General features: G+C 52.7%; 7 protein-coding genes across 7 annotated transcripts; 1 reads left to right on the forward strand and 6 right to left on the reverse strand.

Moving 5' to 3' along the window:
- Positions 1 to 286: 286 nt before the first annotated feature.
- On the reverse strand, positions 287 to 2,794 carry AYO21_06884 (hypothetical protein; the record flags this gene model as incomplete). The annotated part of the gene is made up of 1 exon (XM_022656843.1): positions 287 to 2,794. The coding sequence occupies one exon, from the start codon at positions 2,792 to 2,794 to the stop codon at positions 287 to 289; it is 2,508 nt and encodes an 835-aa protein (XP_022510805.1).
- Positions 2,795 to 3,724: 930 nt separating this feature from the next.
- AYO21_06885 (hypothetical protein) lies at positions 3,725 to 4,442 on the reverse strand (the record flags this gene model as incomplete). The annotated part of the gene is made up of 2 exons (XM_022656844.1): positions 3,725 to 4,307; positions 4,405 to 4,442. The coding sequence occupies 2 exons, from the start codon at positions 4,440 to 4,442 to the stop codon at positions 3,725 to 3,727; spliced, it is 621 nt and encodes a 206-aa protein (XP_022510806.1).
- A 3,096-nt stretch (positions 4,443 to 7,538) lies between these two features.
- On the reverse strand, positions 7,539 to 9,282 carry AYO21_06886 (hypothetical protein; the record flags this gene model as incomplete). The annotated part of the gene is made up of 4 exons (XM_022656845.1): positions 7,539 to 8,093; positions 8,200 to 8,357; positions 8,419 to 8,909; positions 8,999 to 9,282. The coding sequence occupies 4 exons, from the start codon at positions 9,280 to 9,282 to the stop codon at positions 7,539 to 7,541; spliced, it is 1,488 nt and encodes a 495-aa protein (XP_022510807.1).
- Positions 9,283 to 10,197: 915 nt separating this feature from the next.
- On the reverse strand, positions 10,198 to 11,496 carry AYO21_06887 (hypothetical protein; the record flags this gene model as incomplete). The annotated part of the gene is made up of 4 exons (XM_022656846.1): positions 10,198 to 10,833; positions 10,895 to 11,038; positions 11,093 to 11,260; positions 11,323 to 11,496. 4 exons carry the CDS (start codon positions 11,494 to 11,496, stop codon positions 10,198 to 10,200), a joined length of 1,122 nt encoding a protein of 373 aa, XP_022510808.1.
- A 1,175-nt stretch (positions 11,497 to 12,671) lies between these two features.
- AYO21_06888 (hypothetical protein) lies at positions 12,672 to 13,662 on the reverse strand (the record flags this gene model as incomplete). Its single annotated transcript, XM_022656847.1, has 2 exons — positions 12,672 to 13,519; positions 13,629 to 13,662. The coding sequence occupies 2 exons, from the start codon at positions 13,660 to 13,662 to the stop codon at positions 12,672 to 12,674; spliced, it is 882 nt and encodes a 293-aa protein (XP_022510809.1).
- A 438-nt stretch (positions 13,663 to 14,100) lies between these two features.
- On the reverse strand, positions 14,101 to 17,604 carry AYO21_06889 (hypothetical protein; the record flags this gene model as incomplete). The annotated part of the gene is made up of 5 exons (XM_022656848.1): positions 14,101 to 15,438; positions 15,490 to 16,250; positions 16,312 to 16,475; positions 17,195 to 17,457; positions 17,515 to 17,604. The coding sequence occupies 5 exons, from the start codon at positions 17,602 to 17,604 to the stop codon at positions 14,101 to 14,103; spliced, it is 2,616 nt and encodes an 871-aa protein (XP_022510810.1).
- Positions 17,605 to 18,584: 980 nt separating this feature from the next.
- On the forward strand, positions 18,585 to 19,418 carry AYO21_06890 (hypothetical protein; the record flags this gene model as incomplete). The annotated part of the gene is made up of 1 exon (XM_022656849.1): positions 18,585 to 19,418. The coding sequence occupies one exon, from the start codon at positions 18,585 to 18,587 to the stop codon at positions 19,416 to 19,418; it is 834 nt and encodes a 277-aa protein (XP_022510811.1).
- Positions 19,419 to 19,964: the final 546 nt, after the last annotated feature.

Raw genomic sequence — 19,964 nt, forward strand, 5'->3', positions numbered from 1 at the left:
AAGAGGACTAGCTTGGTACGGCCCAGTAGAAAACCTAAGGTAATTTATTGTATTACGAAATCCATAGCAGTGCCAAGCATTTCACTTTTTTCTCTCCTCTCTCTCCTCTCCGCTCTCCGTCACTCCGTCTCCGCCTCTTGTACGAACGAACAAACATTCAGCAAATCAGACAAACACGTACGAACACATACCAATCTCAAAATGCACAATCGAACAAAATCACGCACTCTATCACCTCCTTCAATCTCAGTCTCATCTCGTGATTGCTTTCATTCTCTTCACCACCTCATTCCCACACATGCACATGCTTGAAGCTCTTGACCACCTTGGATCTCCTCGCCTTCGCAACACGCCGCTTGGCGAAAGAGCCACGAACCCCGTCGACCTGCACCTCGCCCTCAACATGCGCCTCGTCTTCATCACTGTCTCCCTCTTCTGGCTCGACCAGCTTGTCCTTGTCGACATCAAAGCACACTCCTTCTCCAGCCTCGTTCCCGCAGGTAGGATAGATCTGTCGAGCCTCCATGTCGCAGTATAGCTTTTCATTCAAACTGACAAAGTGTGGGCCTTGGGAATACTGGTTTTCGCACAGCCGCTTTGCACTCGACTTGGTCAACTGGCTTTTGACCAAGTGCTCGGTGAAGTCAAAGAGCTCTTGGTCGCTGACCAGATCTTCCGGAAGAGTGTCATTGGAGAGCCAGAAAACGGGCAAGGTCCCGTTGAGCTTCACAGGAACATGCACGTTGTCGACCAGCTCAAAGGTCAATCCAGCAATCCCGATCCCTTCTGGGTTCTGGTCAATCCAGGTACACGACGTCGACCCATTCATAACTTGCTGCCCGGTCTCATAGTGGTCGGCGTTAAAAAGATCCCCCAGATTGCCACTCAGGCTCGTCCAGTACTTGTCCGAGGTGGTGATGTTGATACCTGCCACGCAGATTGGCCGCGGGCTGGCATTGGTGAGGTGAATCCGCTGCACCTCGGGCGGAAAGCTGAGTGCATACTCAGTGCCTTGGGACATGGGCACGGTGATGTAATCCCCATCAAACACCGAGGATGTCGTGTCGTTGACAGTGTAAATGCCCAGTGTCGGGAGCGGGTCAGTGTACATCCATGTCAGCCCTTCGGTGACGACGAGGGTCGTCGGTGACACAGGTCCGCGTGCCATCTCAGGTGTATCAGGCTCGATTTCGGAGCGCTTGTGTATATCTTTGTACTTGTCCTTCATTTTGTCTGCATGCAGTTCGCCCATTGTGTTTGTATAAACATACCCTGCCAAAATCATCCCATAGGTGGCAACTCCAACCGCACCTCCGCCGACACTACTTCTTGAGGGAGCCGGCAGCAATTTTTGAAGCTCTGGGGCGGTCAGTTTGGAAAATTCTGGTCCTGACATGGCGTTGAGCTTCGCTGCCTTCTTGGGCCAGAACGGCTTGCCTATCTTTTGCACAAACTCGGCGCCGGTCAGTTGTCCTGGCTTCTTGCCGAACAGCATCGAGACCTCCTCTCCCGTGAAGGCTCCTTCCTTCTTGATATAATGCCGGACTGCCTTTTCAAACCTGGCGAATGTTTTGGCGTCAGGCTTCGTCGCCGCTCCGGGCTCGAAGAAAATCGGCTCAGTGACTTTCTGACCTCGAAGCACGTTGAATCTCGTCGCCGGTGGGAAGGACAGGATGTCTTTGGGGGTCCACAAGTCTTGCCATCGCCTCCACTTCTTTGGCCCTACGGCTTCCGCCTCTGATGCTGCTGCCGCCCCTGCTGGTCGGTGGTGAATGACAGTTCCTGTTGACTCTCCGGAGGCGGGCGATTCAGCTCCTAGTGGATGCCCGTCGTAGACGACCTCTCCTTCGATCAATTCCCCCTCTGACGAGCCATAGGTGGCATCTATGGAAGCCTCTGCTACCGATTCCGGCTCCGACCCCGACAGCCATTCGGCCGATCCATCAATGGCCTCCATGGAGTTTGGGTTATTGGGAGGAGTGTGGTGGACGACAGTGCCTGAGGATGATTCTGACGAGCGCAACCATTCTTCCGAGTCGGTGAGAGGCTTGGGGGCCGAGCCCTTTGACGCTCCGGTCGATGATATGTGGGACGGTGTTCTGGGTGGTGAGTAATACTCTGGGAATCGCTCAATTTGGGATCCATCTGCAGCTTCATGCGACCAGGCCGATCCCGTGATTTCCTCCTCTGATGCCATGCTTGCTATTTCTTCTTCGCTATACACAGACTCGGCCTTTGTGTACCAATCACTAGCAATCTGTTTCCCTTTGATTTGAGTTCGGACGAATTCTGAATTGGTCGACGTCGAACCCGGAATCCGACGACCTGGCACTTCGGGTTGTGGCAACTTTGCAGGCACCGGTGGTTCTCCACCCGGTCCAAGCTCCCAGTTTTGGTACGCTCCTCCCTCCGAGGCAGGGTGGTTTCTGAATCCGCGCCCGTCCCATGGCCTTCCCTTGTTGAATGATGGACCTATGGATTTTGGCCTCCTTGGTATGCTGTAGATCTGATCCGCCCACCCAGGCTCAGGCGCTAACGGCAATGACTCTTCGGACATGGTGACGCTTCGAAAGGCTGAGCTCTGCGACCCCTGACGACTTCCTAATGCTGAAAAGTACTCTGTTGACGCTGAAGATGAGGCGATTCTGCCGGCCGTCTGACCCAAGACGCCGTCTGCTGCAGCGCCGCCGGTCATGACCACGGCCTCTGCGGCCTCGGCACCTACCGCAGCGACTTCAGCAACTTCAGCGCCAACGACGGCCGCGCCCCTGGCGGCTGACGCGGCTGCACCCATGATAGCGATGACGATATACTAGTCGTGGCGAGCGAGGTCGGAAGTTGAGAAGCTGTCACCTATTCATGAGGTGTGAAGTGTTCTGGAGTGCAAAAGTATGCGTGGGAGAAGTGGCTATTTATCCATGAGTCGCGCTGGCCTCACAGAGCAAAATGTGGTTCAGATGATGGTATTACGGAACACCGCCTCTGATCGTCAGTTCAAATTACTCGCCGTCCTCTATTCCACATTTGTTAATGACGCAAAACCTGGAAGATGAAGGCCTATCCAAAGGAACATGAGCTGGGCAGTGCGGGATTTCCAAGTTGATGCGGCCAGTTCCTTGAGGTCCTCAACTTAGTTGCGATGGGTACCAAATTCCTCGAGGCGAACCAAGGCTGGGCACTCCTTTTCTGAAGACAAGATTTGCTTTCACGTAGAGTCCTCGAAAAAGTAAAAGGCTCAGACTGGACTTTGCTGACAGAGTTTGTGTGTTTGGGATTCAACCGTTGGCTCTTGTGTGGCTATGCGAGGCTGCGAGCCGCAACCTCTGCGCATCTCAAATGAGATATCTCAGCCTGCACCCTGTATGGTTAGACAAAGTCTCCAAGACCTCGACTGACTTTGTGATCATCCTGGTTCATGTCTATCAACCAGCTTTTCGAGGCCATCTCGTCTTATTGCTGATGTCTAACCTTTACGTGTACTCTATCCGTCACGATCGACAGTGCCATTCCAACGCCCACAACCAAGACACCGTGCCATGGTCTATCGCAACTCTATATCCCAGTCCCCATCTCCCCCAAAAGTTCTAGCCATTTGTAGCTTCGAGAATCGATCTATCCATCCATTTCTACCCGTCGATCCCTCAACCTTTCATTACACCCCAGAGTCAAAAGACCTTTTTCGCTTTGTAGGGTTCGAGCATGAGTGAGTCAGTGAGTGAGTGAGTCACAGCTTGGAGGAGGGTCCTTCTTCTGACGGCGGAGGCGGCGGCGGCGGGGGACGCAAAAAGACCTTGTCGTGCAGACACGTCACGCAGACCTTGCCGTCGACCAGCATCTCGCCCTTCATGTTGGCGAGGGTCCTCCCCGCGGCGACAAGCTCGCAGACGACCCTGACGGTGGCGCCCTCGACGATCGGCCGCAGATACGTCATGTTGATATTGCGGCTGACGTGACCGAGGTCCATGAACCCGGGCCTCGCCGCGGCGATCAGCGCCGTCGTGGTCAGATTGTCGAGGATGGTCGCGGCCGCGCCCCCGTGCAGCTTCCCGCCCTTGTTGCACAGGTGCGGGAGCACCTCGAGCTCCCACTCCGTGCGGCCCGCGGAGACGCAGACGCAGCGCACGTTGTCCTTGAGCGCGTAGGCGTCGAAGCCGCCGAAATGGGGGTCCTCGAGAAAATTCTTCTGGAAGTCGAGCACCCGCTCCTTGAGCGGGAGGCTGAAGTCGATGCCCCGCATTACGTAGCGCGGGTCGACGTCGGCCGCCGCCGATGCGTCCGGGCGCATCGGGTCGTAGTGTGCAGAGGAGCTTTTGGTAGAAGTGTCAACAGGTGAGCCGAGCAGGTGAGCGAGATATCAAAGGGTGGGTGGATTTCTTAGTGAATGGGAGTTTATGAGGAGCTTACATTTTTTGTTGGTCGGTGGTTGTTGTTCTGGCGGCCATTTCTATTGTTTGGTGGTGGTGGTGGTGTGGTGGCGGCGGTGGTGGTGTAAACCCAACAAACGATATGTGATATGCGATATGAGATTTCGTTTCGACGCACCAATAAAAACGTGACAAGGCCCGATGCCGTTGAGAAAAGTGGTGCGTGCCTACTAACTATTAGCTACCAGCGATTTCGGGGGCCACGATCGGCCTTGGAGATACAAATATGTATGTACAGTTTGAAAGAGATCCCCACGCGGCAAAAAAAAAAAAAAAAACGTCGACTGGCTGAATCGTCTCGTGGATGGGCAACTTGATAGTGTCTAGTCCGTCAAACGGTGTATACCTACCTACCTACCTAGTCGTGCACAGACAGCCAAGGATAAAGGGAATGTTCTAGCCGAGTCAATCTGGACATGTCAACCGTCGAAGAGCGCTGTTCCTCGGCGATTGACATTTCCGTTACGACGATGGACTTGACTTGATCGAACAATAAGATCTCTAGGTTGCAAATTGGGTGCTTGGTAGCTTGTTGAATGCTCCCCTACAAGTCTTCTTCTCTCACCAGGACTGGTGACCGTAGCGAGGATCAATCACCATTCACCATTACGAGGCATTGTTTTTCTTTTAGACTTACATCGGAGATACCTATAATTGCAGCTCTATACCTCGCCAACTTCCAATCCCTCGACATTCACCATTCCGACACATGTCTAGTATGTCAGGGCCATGATCGTCTGTAGCTGTGGCTAAGTCTGTGCTGTGCTGTGCTGTGCTTTGCTTTTGTTGTTTCTATTCGAGACTTAAGAGATGCGGGGCCGTTGTCTGTGCTCGCCGTGTTTAGCAGGCTACTTTCTGGTGGTAAGATGGTGATGACGGCGGGTAAGCCGAGAGATACCGCGGCTCAATATTCCCCATTCGTTACTTACAGCCTCGCCTCGGCCTCTTCATCCTGCTGCCCCCTTTTTATCACCAAAGTATGTACCCGTCACAGAACACGACACGGCCGAGGATATCTACGTAGGTATGACTTGAGCACTGCGAAAGTCTTGGGACATTTTCCCATCCAGGGGGAAGTCACCCTCAATTTCTGAGTGATGACCAGGGATTGAGATTGTTGACAGCCAAGAGAGACACACACACATATCCCTGCGAGTAGTCGGTGCAAGTCAGTGAGTTCATTTATACTTTAGAAGGCATGCAGGTCTACGTTTAAATGAATGGAATGTATTTGAAAGTTCCGATCTGTAGCGACTCCATCGTGGCCATCTGGGTGACTTCATGAGGAATGAGGAGTGAGGAGCGAAGGGGCATGTACGTGTGTGCTGTGTCATTTCCCAACACATGGGATATCTCCCAGGCAGGTAGACAGTCGGGCAGGCAGGCATGGACACTGGTAAAGATTCAAATACCAAAAATATCAAAAGATCAACGAGCATACTAGTGTAGATCCAATGGGGGCCGCCACGTTCCCCGGTGGGATACCATACGGGAATAATATACCGAGTGTATTGGATGCCCCTTTTCCATGTCGTGAGTACATACATATGGAGTGACTCTGTAACAAACGTCCTCGTGCTCGTGTCTCCCTGCACCAACAGCCCCAAATGGGGCTGCTGGTGTCCTCAGTCCTTTCAGATACTCGTGACTCGGAGATGACGTGAAAGGGGCACTGGTGGGGGAGTATGATTGTTGTTATTGAATGAGGTAGGGAAGAGAATGGAAGCAATCACGAGATGAGACTGAGATTGAAGGAGTGATAGTACAAGAACCAGTATGTATACCAAGTCGTACTCAGCATAAACAAAGCTGTCGATTCCGTGTTGGTTGGTTGATTGGACATGATGATCACATACAAGTCCTGTACTCGTCAAGGTAAAGGTCTGACCGGCTGGTGACCACCTTTGTCTCGCTCCTCACTCAACTCGTCAATCATGCAACCGCCATGATTCATGATTCATGATTCATGATTCATGATTCATGAATTAAACTACCTGTTACCCCAATGCCCCTTCAGCACAAGGACATATGTAGGTACTCGTATGTGGGGTCCCACCACGGAGCAGGCGGGGGATCTTCTCTGACAAACGACAAACCTGAGCATGGGTCCAGGGTATTCGTACGGGTACTCAGTACTATACTTAGAACTTAGTAACAAGTACCCATGAGTGGGTAGGTACCGAATAGTTAGTGCACACCTACGTACTGTACCTACGAGGTAGGTCGTAGTGCATATTCAGAGTTTACACTTGTCAACACCCACCCACAATGCCACGCGCACACCCACACACGCACACAAACGGACACGCAAGCCAGGGTTTCCCCAGCGCAATCAATGCGAGATTGCCTATCACCCTACCAACCTATCGAGTACCTCGTACAAACAGTGTAGTACCACCTCGAAGTCGGAAGCGAGCACAACCACGAGTCAGAATCTCGCTTAGGCGCGAAGCCTTCTTTCCGTACCTACCTTTTGTTCCTAACAGGTAGATGGAGCGAGTAGGTAGCGAGTACGAGGTACTACAATTACGAATACCAGGAAAGAGTACCGTTGCCACTGTTCCACAGTACTTGATTTTTATCCTCGAATTCTCTCCAAGCACCTCCTTCTAGGTTCCCAGGTAGGCTACACTCTCGCATGGAACTACTGTAGGTACGAGCCGCCCTTGCGGGTTGGAGTGGATGACTAGAAAAGCCGTGGCATGCAGCTAAGCTGGTACTTGCAGATTTCTGCCAGGGCCAGGGCCTGGGCATTTTAGCCGCGGTACACGAGGTCTCGTACTCATCGAAGGATTCATTGTGCTTGTGCTCGGTAGGTAGGAGACACACTGGGGTCATGATAAGGCCTGCATACCTGCATACCTACGTCCATCTGTACCGAGTACTCCTACACAGACAAACACTGGTCTAGACAAAATAACTCATGTGCCAGTTCTCACAATTCGTAGATGACTTGAGCACTCAAGAAAAAAAGTGTGTATTTATGGTCAATAATGTGCGTTCATTCATTGCCCATCCCCCCTCGTCCTCATTATATTATATAAATTGTTTGAGACTATGTTATCTTACGCGTAAATCTTTCATTTTTTGCTAGTTGATGTCTTCTTTTCCCCTTTATACTACAACCAGGATGGCCAGGCCCAGCAAAAGGACCAAGCCCATGTTGCTGGTGTGGCTACTGGCCGAGCTGTCCGTAAAGGTCGACGAGGGCGCAGAGGTCGTTGCGCTGGTCGCCACGGGGCCGGTGCTGCTGGGAGCACTCGTGATGGTCGCGGCCGCAGTCGCACTGCTGGATGCGCCACTGCTGGCGGTGGTCGTGAGGGGCGCCGAGTGACCGCTCGACACGCCCGACCTGGAGGCTGTTGTGGTGCTGTTCAACGCGGTCGAATTGACGGCGGCGAAAGCAGGCGTCGACACGCTCGGACACGAGATGGACTCGGTCGTCACCGACGCAAGTGTCACAACACCCGACGGCGTGCCGGTTCCGACAGTCGCATAGTCTTGCGCGGTACCACTGACATACGTGGCGATCGAGGTAGTAAAGTCCGAGTTGTCCGTGATCGAGGCGACCGACTTGATCCACGCAGCTGCTTCGTCCGAGTAGACGTTGTAATAGCCAAGGTGGGACGCGACGATGCCGTTGGAGTTGTTGGCGCAGATGGGGTCAACCTGAGTACCGAAGAATGTCAGTGAAAAAAAATGATTACAGCGATTAAGCATGCTCTCCAAGACTCGTAGACAAAAGAGTCCAACAACAATTGGGCCTGTCACTCACATCCAGACACCAGTCACGAGTAATGGCCGCGTATGCGTCGAGAGCAGTCAACATGTCACCGGACCGGGGGAAGAGACCGTCGCGCGAGGAACCATTGCCATAGTTGTAGGGCTGGTTGGCCGTATGGCGGGTATTTCCAAACGTGATGACCGCCGACACTGAAATGTTCATGTTAGCATACAAGCCATATCCAAACAAAGCAACCACGCCATTACTCACATCGATTTCCGGGGCTGGTGGTAGGGTCCAATGGAGGAGTCGACGGCTGGATACATCCATTGAAAGACACGCCACCTCCACCACCGAGAATGTCAGTCACGATCTGTGCTCCCTGCGAGTATCCAGCCAGGATGAGCTTGGAGTTGGGGCATCGGTCGGCATAGGCAGTCATCTGCATGAAACCCGCAATCGTGCCATCGTAGGTCGTCTGACAGGACAAGTCGGTGTAGAGAGCCGAGTAGATGAGATCCTCGTAGCCGCAGTTGGCCACGTGGTCGCAGGTTGCGGCTACCAGATCACCCTGTCGTCCCGGGTAGGGCTCATTGTTGCCACGGGCGAGAAAGAAATGCACATCCTCGCAGGGTGTGCAGACTTGTGCAAGCACCTTTGACGCCGACCAGAGCGAGAGAATGGCGCAGGACGCCGCAAAGGAAACCATGATTGCCAAAAGCAAGAAAGATTGCAGAAACGACTGTTTATTACTGAGGTTGCTAGAGATGCAATTAAGAGAGAGAGCAACAACATTGAAAAGCAGTAGGAACCGGACAAGATAAGGGAACTCACTCATTGGAGCTGGTACTTGGCCGGCGGACGGCGTCGAGGGATCGTGGCCGCGCTAAGTTTTTGGTCAAATGCCCAACTTCTGAGACACTGTGGGACCTCGATCGTGCGGTCTTCTAGAGGCTTGACAGATTCGACACGGCAGAAGCGGATGGTCTCGCTTGCGTCGCTTGCGAGCTTGTTGTTGGTCCCTGTTGGGCCCGTGGTTGGGGCGGATTTTTCTAGCGGTCGATTTACCTCATCGCCGGCTTTCCCGAGCCCATTCTCCGCTTTGTTTTGTCTTTTTGCCTTTGTGCCTCTCATGATGGGTATTTTGAAGAAACACAGCGCGGTATCCTGCCGAATGAGGATCTTCCGCAGTTTTGTCCTCACCTTTTCTTTCTCTTCCAATAATGGTATGATTCATCGACATCATCACAAGTGCGTCTATTGACTGTGCCTGTGGCGGCGGCAAATTCTAAAACAGCAAATGCGATTTTCTTGTTCGCGGTGACAAGTTTCTTGTGCGGGGGGTGTCTCGCCCAGATCCGCCCTCAGTATGGTCTTATAGATATCGTCACTGCGATTGCTCCTAGGCTAGCAAGCAATGCCTCGACACAGCACCTCCATTGCACTCACCGAGCTGTCTGCTTGACCGTCGCCGTGCCCTAGCCAAGTTACAGCGAGGACCGATAAACCTCCTTCGGTACAAAAGCATCGGACGATCGTGGAACGAGTCTGTTTGTCAACAAGAGGAGGATCTGCTGGTCAATACATGATAAGATGAACCCAGGATCGTTCACGCGAGAGTTCCTGTACCTGCGTGGACAGGTTCACAATGGCAAACGGGCGCATGCGAAGTGACAAGAATGAAAGACTTGGCGAGATTGTACCGAGTACAGTCAAGAGCTCCCAACACTAGAGAACAGACCACCCCCAGAAAATACTTTAGACATATTCAGGGCAAGCTGTACGCTGTTGGATCTCTCGGTCTGCTGGTGCTATAGCTATGCTTGACTTTGACTTGTCTCATGGACTCTCATCTCCTTGGAACGCAACGCACCCAATTTTCCCTTAGCCGCCGCATTGCGCAAATGGTCTCGAAAGTGTTCTCGAAAGTGTTGGACCAGCGCACTGTGGCATTTGGGCCCTATCCATCCACCTTGTACCGAGCGGTGTGATAACAATACTACACGGCTGTGGTAAATCGAACAGGCCCATCATTTACAAGTCCCAGCTCTAAGCCGCCTCATCCTCGATTTCTAGGTTTCCAATCTTAAACTTCTTCCCGCGCATGTCGGCATAGTCCGTGTGGTTGTGATAATTCTTGACCCTTTCTCTGACATATTGCAGACCCGTAATCGGCGCGGCGTCCTCCTGGTCCTCCCTTACTAAACCCATTCGCTTTAGCAAAGGCGACGCGACGGGCTTGATGTCGACATTGTCCCCAGGCCTGACAAAGTAGAACAGGCCCAACCGGTCAACGTGCGTCTGGTCGGGCGGGGGTCGAATCACTCTGTGCGTGGTGGACTTGAAGTACCCGGCAGACCAGAAGTCGAGTGTGTCGCCCACGTTACAGATGATGCCGTTGTCCACCGGCGGCACGTACTTCCACTCCCCAGACTGCGTCTTGATCTGCAAGCCCGCGACGTTCTGACTCCAGAGCAGCGTCAGGGACCCAAAGTCCGTGTGAGCGCGACTCCACGTGTTCTCGACCAGGGCGTCTTCCTCGACGGACCGGGGATGGTAGGTCATGTACCTCAGGTGGTCTTCGCTGGGTGAATCGTATTCGTGCTTGGACGAGAAATAGTCTTCGGGCAATTCAAGAATGATGGAGAAGAGAGTGAAGATCTTGCTGGCGATGCTCAATGCTTTCTAAGGGCGAGACGTGTCAGAAGTCTTTACATCCACTGCGGGTTCTTTAGACCTGGCTCACACGAGAAAAGTCCTCAATCTCCGTTCTGTACGTGTCGAAGAACGGATGCCGCGCTTCGTTGGCGTACTGGGGGATGAATTTCGCCAGGTTGAACGACTCGACAATGTCTTTGACCTCGGTGGACATGATCTTCTTCTCATATGGCTGAAGGCGTCGTTTAGCTCTAGTCAATGTGGATGGATGGACTGTTCACCTTACAGCACGGTACCCGAAATAGTTCCCCACGGAGAAATCACACTTGTATTCGGGTTTGTCCTTTTCTTCAGCGGGAAGATCGAAAAAAGCCTGTCCAATGTTATATTGTCGTTGGACCTCTTCCTCGCTGAGTCCTGTGCCCGTCACGCTGAAGAAGCCCGTCTCGTGCACCTACATACATTATACATCACACACGGTTAAGAGTCGTCGGAAAACCAGGAGTCCAAACTTACAGCCTTCCTCAACTGTTCCGCGAGCCGTTGCTTCTCGCCCGGCTCATCGTACCTTGACAGGTCAATGACTTGGATATCCGCCCAGGGCAGCTGGAACGCGGTCTTGGCAGGGCGCTGCCATTTCCGGAGCGGTGGCGCCGGCGCCGGGTCGTTGGCGATTACGGCGGAAGGCATGGTTTCGCGGCTTTAAAAGTTTCGAGTCCCTCGCACGGAACTTTTCTCTCATGAACATATATTTCACCACCCCAGATTCGGCGAGCGTGATATTATTGTCACCGTTATTCCTCTCCATGATGTACTTGTATGTAGTTGCAAGAAGGTATCCAGAACCCGCGATCACGCAATCCGAGCCTGGTATGATGTCGACTTGCCCCACACAAAGTCATTGGTCTGCCATGGCCTGCTCAACCCCAGGTCGACTTGGTTGTCGATCAACTCAAGCATTTTTACGAAGGAAAACGGGGAGATCTCCGATACGAGGACGAGGGGTATATATCGATCTGTTGGCTGACTGAAATATCTCAACATAGCATGTTGGAAAACCCCCCAATCTCGTTCTATACGAGGTATGGACACAGCCAGTGCGGACATAATGTAACTGTCTGATGAGACTCAGTCTCAATTCTCTCAGTGCTGTTGTCACAATGCATCTATCTCATGGGCAACATATTACGGAGTTACTAAAAGCAATACAACAACCCAGTGTGCCCGAGGTTTATGTGAACCCAGAGGATTCAAGGTTTACCCGGTTTCCCAATTTACGAGTAACAGAGTATCTGCCGTCGGTTTACATCCTGCCGTTATTCTCCACATATCCCAAGTCGAGCCTGGTGGTGGAGTTTCTCGTCTTGTCTATTGAAAAACATAAACGCCTAGTTGAGTGTGGAGCAGTTGGTGATAAATGCTGGAGTGACCAAATCCGGCTAGCCTGGTTACTTTCCCACCTGCATACATTGGTCACGAACAAGTAATAGTTCGATACGCATAGCCTCGCTAGGTAGATAGGGCAATAACTCTCAAGGCAGAAACGTCACACATTTCGAGACTCCGGATTCATGTTCGACATCTTTTTAACACAGAAGAGTAGACACCCTCGGCAACCGATCAGAGGCCTTTTTGGTCAGGATTCCGTCCGAAACGATATAGTACCCCCAAACCATATTATAGCCACCCACAGCCTGACTAGAACTTTTGGGAGACTCAAAATGTAAGGTCGGGTGCCTTTTCGGTATTTCTCTGCTTCTCCTGTCTGTGGCTTCGGGCTCAATACTTACTACTCGGTGTAAAGATGTCCTCTTTTTGCCCTCGAGCGTCAGCAACACTCACACACACACGGCTCCCGGGCATACTCAGCGAAACGCGATAGAATTGCAAAAAAACTCACCTAGAATCTTCTTCTCTTCCGGCGTCATGCTCAAGCGCGGATCATTGCCCATGATGTCCTTCAGATGGCGCTGGTACCCGCTCTCGACCTCGCGGTACTTGCCGCCATTGATGAAGATGGTGCTGCCGTTGTAGTCGTCGTTGGCGCACAGATATACCGCCGCCAGGGCACACTCGTCGCTGGTGTTCATGGGGATGACGCCGCTGTTCCACAGCTTGGGCACCAGGTCCGGCAGGGTCCGCAGGGCGGGCGTGTCGGTGATGCCCGGCGCGATGCTATTGATGCGGATGTTCCACGTCGCCGTTAGCGGGCGCAGCGCCCGCATGAGCCCGACCATTCCATGCTTGGCCGCCCCATACACGGGTATGCTCTCGGCGACGTACCCGGCCCGCGACACGGTCGACACGATCACGCCCCCCTGCGGCTGCTGCCGCCGCATGTAGTGCATCGCCAGCTTGACCGTGTACATCTGCCCGATGAGCGTGACGTGCAGGCACTCGAAGCGCGGCTTGACCGGGTCGCCGTGCTCGTCGACCGTGTCGAAGAAGTCGCCCTTGTCGCCGATCCCGGCGTTGGGGATCACAATGTCGATCCGGCCCCAGTCGCTGACCGCGCGCTTGAACAGCGCCATCAGGTCCTCCCACCGGCTCGTGTCGGTCTGCATGAATCCCACGCCCGCCACGGCTTCTCTCAGAGGTTGCACATCCCCGACCAAGACCTTGACACCCGACGCGACCAGTTTCTGGACGATGCTGAGTCCGATCCCCGAAGAGCCACCCGTGACAACGGCCGTCTTCCCGCGAAGCTTGTCGCCTTTTGTTTTGTTTCGACATCTCGTGTTAGCTGTGTGGACATGATAGCACTGGATCGACAATAGACTGATCCCCCCTCACGGCGAAGTGAAGAAAGGGTATTTACTCACCTATATCGGCGTCCGTGATATTGAGGTCCGTCATCGTCCGTGGTCGACCTCACAGTCTTGTCACCTGTTCACTTGTGGCGATTCCTTTCTTTGTCCCGGTGAGCCTCCAAAATCCAGGGAGATTTCCCCTCTACCCATATGGGATTCCTCATTCTTGTATTCCCCGCTTTCCGGGGGGAGACAAGTCGATCCCCTGGTGATACCAAAACAGCCAGCTTCGACCTCGGGCCGAATTGGATCTATTCTGGAGGGTTTCGGATCTACCGAGACACGAATTTGGACGATTTGGACTCGAGGCTCGGTACGTTGGCCAAGGAAATGCTTCCCAGTTTATATTAGTGCTCAGTCTGACAGGAGAGACGCCGTGGAAGAACAATGTATATGTTATTATGTTCATGTCCATCTTGGCCGCTCGAAATTAGTCCCTCATCCCATCCAGGTGTCAGTTCGATAATGCCAACAGCAGCAAAATCTATGCCCATGTGTAGCCGTTGAGATCAAAATCTATTAAAGCATGTCCCGCAAAACCAAAATCTTCTTCCAAATTCCATTCGTATGAAACTGGGGCTGGGTAGCCACTGGAAGCATTGCGATCCTCTACCCCAGTATTGTTGATCTCCATTGTGCTCCCTGATAACGATTGATGGTCTATCCCACACCTGTCCTCCAAGTGAGCGCTTGTCAGTGTCAAAGTAGAAGGCTGTGCATAGCCGGAGTTCAATGCCGGCCCTGAGCGAGATGGTCGAGTTTGAAACCCGGATCTCGCGTCCTGCATTTTGGTTACAACCTCACGCATGCTCGGAGCCATGTCGGCAAGCATGTTGGAGACTTTGATGCACATATCCAACTTGTGGAGGTTGGTCTTGCGCGTGCTTGCGTCGCTACTGTTGGCATCGCGGAAGAAGGTTGAGGCGGCTAGGCAGATATTGATCAGGGCAGAGGGAGGTAGGAACATCGCCAGTCCGCAGTCAATGACACCTTCCAGGATCTCAGCTGTTTCGTTTGCCGCCTGTCGCAGAAAGCACCGGCTGTAGTCGGTGGGTGGACAGCGGTCAGTGACGGAGTCGGGGCTAATGTGCTCTGAGATATCATCCACCAGCATACCGTCCCGATGAACAAGAAAATGTGCAGCGCAGTATATCAGCTCCACCGCACACACGGCCCATGTGACACTGCGGGGAGTGCTGCCCATACTGTCTTGAAGCAGATTCTTGCTGTTGAGCTCGATGGGAATGTCTGACCGCCAGCGGTAGAGTTCTTGGACCATGTACTGTCTCAAAAATGGCAAGGGGTTGGCGCATTGCTGACCATCCCAAGGAGAAAGATCCTCGTGGATGTTGCGCATGATCCGATAGATATGCCAGCATAGCTTCGCCTTCAAGATACAGACTGTCGCGAGCGCTGGGGAAAGCGCTTCGAGTCTTTGTTGGGATTGATGGGATTGAGGAACCACGCTTTCAACCCCGAGGGCTCCTGTGTCCTCCAAACCAAAATCGCTCATGGTCAACATGGGTGTACCGAATGGCCACACGCGTGGTGGCTGGCCTATGGACATGCACAGGTCGCATTCTTTCATGAGAATACTCCACCACAGTATCCGGCGAAGATTCCGCTTCCGCTGTGGCTTGGATGGTTTCAATGGACTGACATGCTCTGCTCGATGTAATTTCAGAATATGGGCCTGAGAAATAGCAGTTCCGAGCCAATATGTGGCGTCCTTCAGGTTACTCCTGCTGGCCCATCCGATGAGAAAGAGCGATGCTTGACAGATGGTGATGCGATCCTTCTCCGTCTCCAACTCGAAGAGTATCTGGTCCACATGTCAGATTCTGCGACAAGGTGGCATGTTCGGTGGTCTCACCTTTGCCTTTTCATAGAACGTCTGTCTGGCCGTGGTCTTGCTCATGTACGCTTGCCGGAGAATAATCTCATTCTCAACGGCTCCCACGCCAGCGAACATGACGGCATGGAAAAGGAGCAACGACACTCTCTGTCCGGGCTTCTCGCCTAGTACTGCGCCTCGAAACGCCGGGAGATCTATGACGGGCAGAAGCGGATGCACAAACTCGGCGAACCTGTCCATGATCACGCGTTGAAGCTGCGGTGGTGGCAAGACAAATACCGACTTCTGCCGCAAGAATTCCAGGTCGTTGGGAGTGCGCACAGGGAATGCCTCTATAAAGTCCGGCAAGGCTGTGTGCCAGCCTGAACCGCCCTGATGGAGGGGCGGTGGCGTAGACGGAGCTGAAATCAGACCATCGTCTCTGTCGACCGTGCTTTCATCTTGACCAGCAGTGTCATTCGTGATCGGAAGGTCCGGCTGCTCTGTCAAAGACAGTAGAAAGCCGTGAGACACGGGAGCCTTGGGTGCAGCATCCCCTTGACCCACTATAGGCTGTTGCAAGCTGTTGAGAGCTGGATCTGGTTGAACACTGTCTCGTTCTTCCCAATCGTTGGCCGAGTGCCGTACCTCTTCAGGTGTATCGGGGAGGCGTTCGATCATGAATACTCCTTCTCCGATCTTCGCATGTCGATGATTTGATCCAGGAGCCAGTGAAGCATGCAGGGCATGGCGGTCGCTGGTTCTGTGGCCGCGCCGCCTGCACTTGATGACTCGGCATTCTGCCCCATCCAGCAGACAGTTGGTGCAATAGCCTGCCTTGTGGGTAACATCACATCTGACCTTGCGCGAGCGGCAGCGAAGGCATGCCTGGGTCGCTCGACGGTGAATAACTGCTTTGTTCGAGCGCGATCGTACCCCGGTCGCCTCTGTCGCCGGCCTGTGTGAGCCAGTTCTCTGTTGATCCGAAGTCGACAACGGTGATGAGGTCGTGGGTGGTGATTCTCCTGGATGCATGACGGTCAGGTTGGCATTCGAAGTCCCAAGCTCGGAAAGCTATCAAGCTTTAGACCTCTTTTTCAAGAGAGGGACATTACAATGTCGATAGTTCGAGTTATCCTCGGGTTACTTCCAGTTTTACGCCACCGTGGGGGAATGCGGGGGCCTCTCGGGTACAAACAAGCAGCCAATTCCACCGGAAAAATGGAGAAATGCATACCTAATCCGGCTAGCGTGCCTCGTCTGCCTGGGGACCCACTTGAATACAGCCAATCAAACACATTTCGAGTGGATGCAGCTTCGCTGAGGCGAGGCTGCCAGGCTACATACATGCTTCTGACTATGATATGTTAGGAGCTACTTGGTGGCTTGGGCTGTGGATTTGACCCTAGACTAGAAAATCTCGCGAAACTAGGACTTCCACTCTGAGCCTCACGGGGTGAATTGCTCTCGTCGAAGTACAAGATAAATTCCACCTAGGGGTAGACCTTCAAATGAAACAAATTTAACAGCTATAAGCAACTTGGCAGGCAATCTTGATAGTGTGGGTCTGCCCTTTCATATTTGCCGGCCTTGGCTCCTGGTAGGAGAAGCTTGTCCTTCTTGCCCTCTTCTTACCACTGATACTTCGGTAAGAGGCAATATCAATATTCAGATCGACCTCCTGACTACTTCTTCACAGTCTTGTGGCTTGGACTTTCTGTCTCAGATAATGCCAGCCCTTGACCCTTGCGACTCGTCTCCCGTATGGGCTGGCCGACACCATCTTCGGTTCACATAGGCTGCTATGAATGTTGGACGATCCGTAGTCGCTTTGATGGTTTGCTCCCAATTGCGAACGGAGAAGCGGGTGTAGTTCTTCAAGGTCAGGATCGCAAGCCCTTCGATCCTCCTTAGATGTTGCATGGCAGAAGGATCCGTGACGCCGACGTGGTGCGCGAGGAGTGGCTTCTGGAACGGACTTTCTGAGGGGAATCGCGAGGACGAGGCCTAGAGATGCGCCAGCGGCGAACGGAAGACCTGCACAAGCCATTCAATCCATCCAACTTGCTCAAACTGTGCAACGAAATGACCATAGAGCGAATCCAAGTCATCCAAAAGGTGTGGGTTAAAGAGTGTATCGCTGCGGGTGGCCATTACGAAGGGTCTCGGGACGAAGATGCCCTCGGCTATCTGAATTCCCAAAGGAGCAAAGCAATGCCGACACCTAGCGCATCTGGACCGCGGAACTCATAGTGAACTGTATCCAGGCTCCGGTCGCGTACATGTGACCCAGAAAGCGATGCGGAGACTCAATCGAGCCTCGGCGCTCCGTTCAAGGGGCCCATGCTAGAAACGATGAATGCACGGGGTTGGCTTCCTAGTAATTAGGGCATTCATAATAAGCTCTTGTTCCAAGATCTCTAGAGGATATTTGGAATCGCACTTATCGATGCTCATGTACTGCGTCAGATTCTAGTATGATATGCATCAAATGAAACCCATACAGAACGACAAGGACATTCTTGAGCCTTGCTAAAGCGAAGGTCTTTATTATTGTTGTTGAGCGTGGACGAGTATGGGCTGGAAAGGATTTGTCCGTTCTGAAGAAGAGCATCAGCGAATGCAACAGCCTAATCTCACACCGGATCTAGTGTAGCATACGCTATCGCTACATAAGACACCATTACGGCTGGGAATAGCTCCTTGCTAGTTGGGTTGATGGAGAATACCAGGAGGGCGGAATTGGTCGATATCACCTGCCAATCATGGGACGTTGGCTGTCCTTTCTGGATGATGTGGGTCTGCGTGTCCAAGGACAAGTGATTAGTATAGCATTCACTGTGCTGAGCCATGGCGGCTCCGGTATTGCAGCAAGATGTTGATACTGGGATGTGCAGCTGTTCACCATGTAGGCGGCAATGTCTGGGTAAGCTGGATTCACGGCCTCCGGAATTAGTGTGAATAGCTACTGGAACCATATCGGACGAAATGGTTATGTTGATGTTTTGCCCGAATTGCCGAGCATCCGCCCAAGTTGGTTCAAGTTGGTTCGCATTGGTGGCAGGGTGCGTTAGATATCTGCAGCGCATGAGGGTCATCGTATTTACAAACAATAAAACGTGCATCAGCGCATCATGGCAACGGACAAAGAGTGTGCGATTGTAACTGGAGGCGCTCGAGGTATTGGTCTAGCGATTGTACGAAGGCTGGCCTTGCGCGGAATCAATGTCCTGATCGCCGACATCCGCGATGAGCTCGGGAGAGAAATGGCGCGCACACTGGCAGAAGAGTTCAAAGTCGAGGTCGTGTACCATCATGCCGATATGACCAAAGAAGACGACATCAAAGGCATGGTGGACGCGGCAATACAGCGGTGGGGTCGCCTGGATTGGGCGGCCAACAATGCCGGCACCGGCGAGCTTCTGGAAGACCATGAAGACCACATGACAGGCGCGGATTTCGATCGGCTCTACGAATTAGACCAGCGAGGTGTCTGGCTGTGCCAGAAGTACGAGGCGGCAGCGATGCGGAAGCAACCTCTTCGCATAGCCCACGGGTCGTCAGTAGCGTTTGGAGCTGTTGAACAACGAGGTGCAATCGTCAACATCGCCTCAATCTGTGGTCATGTGGCCATCGGTATGCCCTCATATACGGCTGCAAAACATGCCGTCATCGGCATAACCAAGACCGGCGGTTTGTTCTATGGGAAGTTTGGAATACGTTGCAACTCGATCTCTCCGGGGACCGTTCACACCCCCGAGTTCTTCAGCTGGTCAAAAACCTTTGAGAACGACCCTCGGTTTGCTGAGCAGGCTTCAGGCTGGAGCAACCGCTGTCCCCTCCACCGACCGAGCTCATGCGAAGAGCAGGCCAACGTCGTCAGCTTCTTGCTGAGTGGGGAAAGCAGCTTCATCAACTGTGCCGATATCAAAGTGGACGGAGGCTTGACCGCGGTGGCAGACAAGTAATCAAGCTTATTCCGTCTCTGGCCTTTCACTTACAGCCGTGACGGCCGTGACTGCCAAGTTTTCTTGGGAATAGCGTGGAAATATCACCCCTAAGAGTGGGTAATTGAGCTCATCTGTAGTCTTTGAAAATGTGCGGTGTAATAACCACTAGCGACAGAGCTACTAGTGAGTGCTAGAAACAACACTTAAAATGGTTGTATTCACGCTCATCCATACCGGGCTATGCACCGAACCACAGCTGCTTGCTTCCGTTTTTACATGTGTTCAAAGATACTAGGTTTGACACCTCTGGACGACTCACTCAATTGAGCACGAAACTACCGTTAACTAAGTCTATACCTTGGTAGCGATTGGATCATGTAAACGAATACTAAAGAAACGGTCCCTATAAATCTATGTACAGTCCCCAACTAGAGCGACAGATCGGCTTCGGTAGCATTTCTGCACAAACCGACCCGCCCAGTAAATGGTAGACATTTGCGCCTCTCATGGTCACGGCTTCGTTCCTGTCTAGAAGGAATTGGCACATGTCGCCGCCTGGTAAGG

Source organism: Fonsecaea monophora (assembly GCF_001642475.1).
Source record: "Fonsecaea monophora strain CBS 269.37 chromosome Unknown Scaff50, whole genome shotgun sequence".
Lineage (NCBI taxonomy): Eukaryota > Fungi > Ascomycota > Eurotiomycetes > Chaetothyriales > Herpotrichiellaceae > Fonsecaea > Fonsecaea monophora.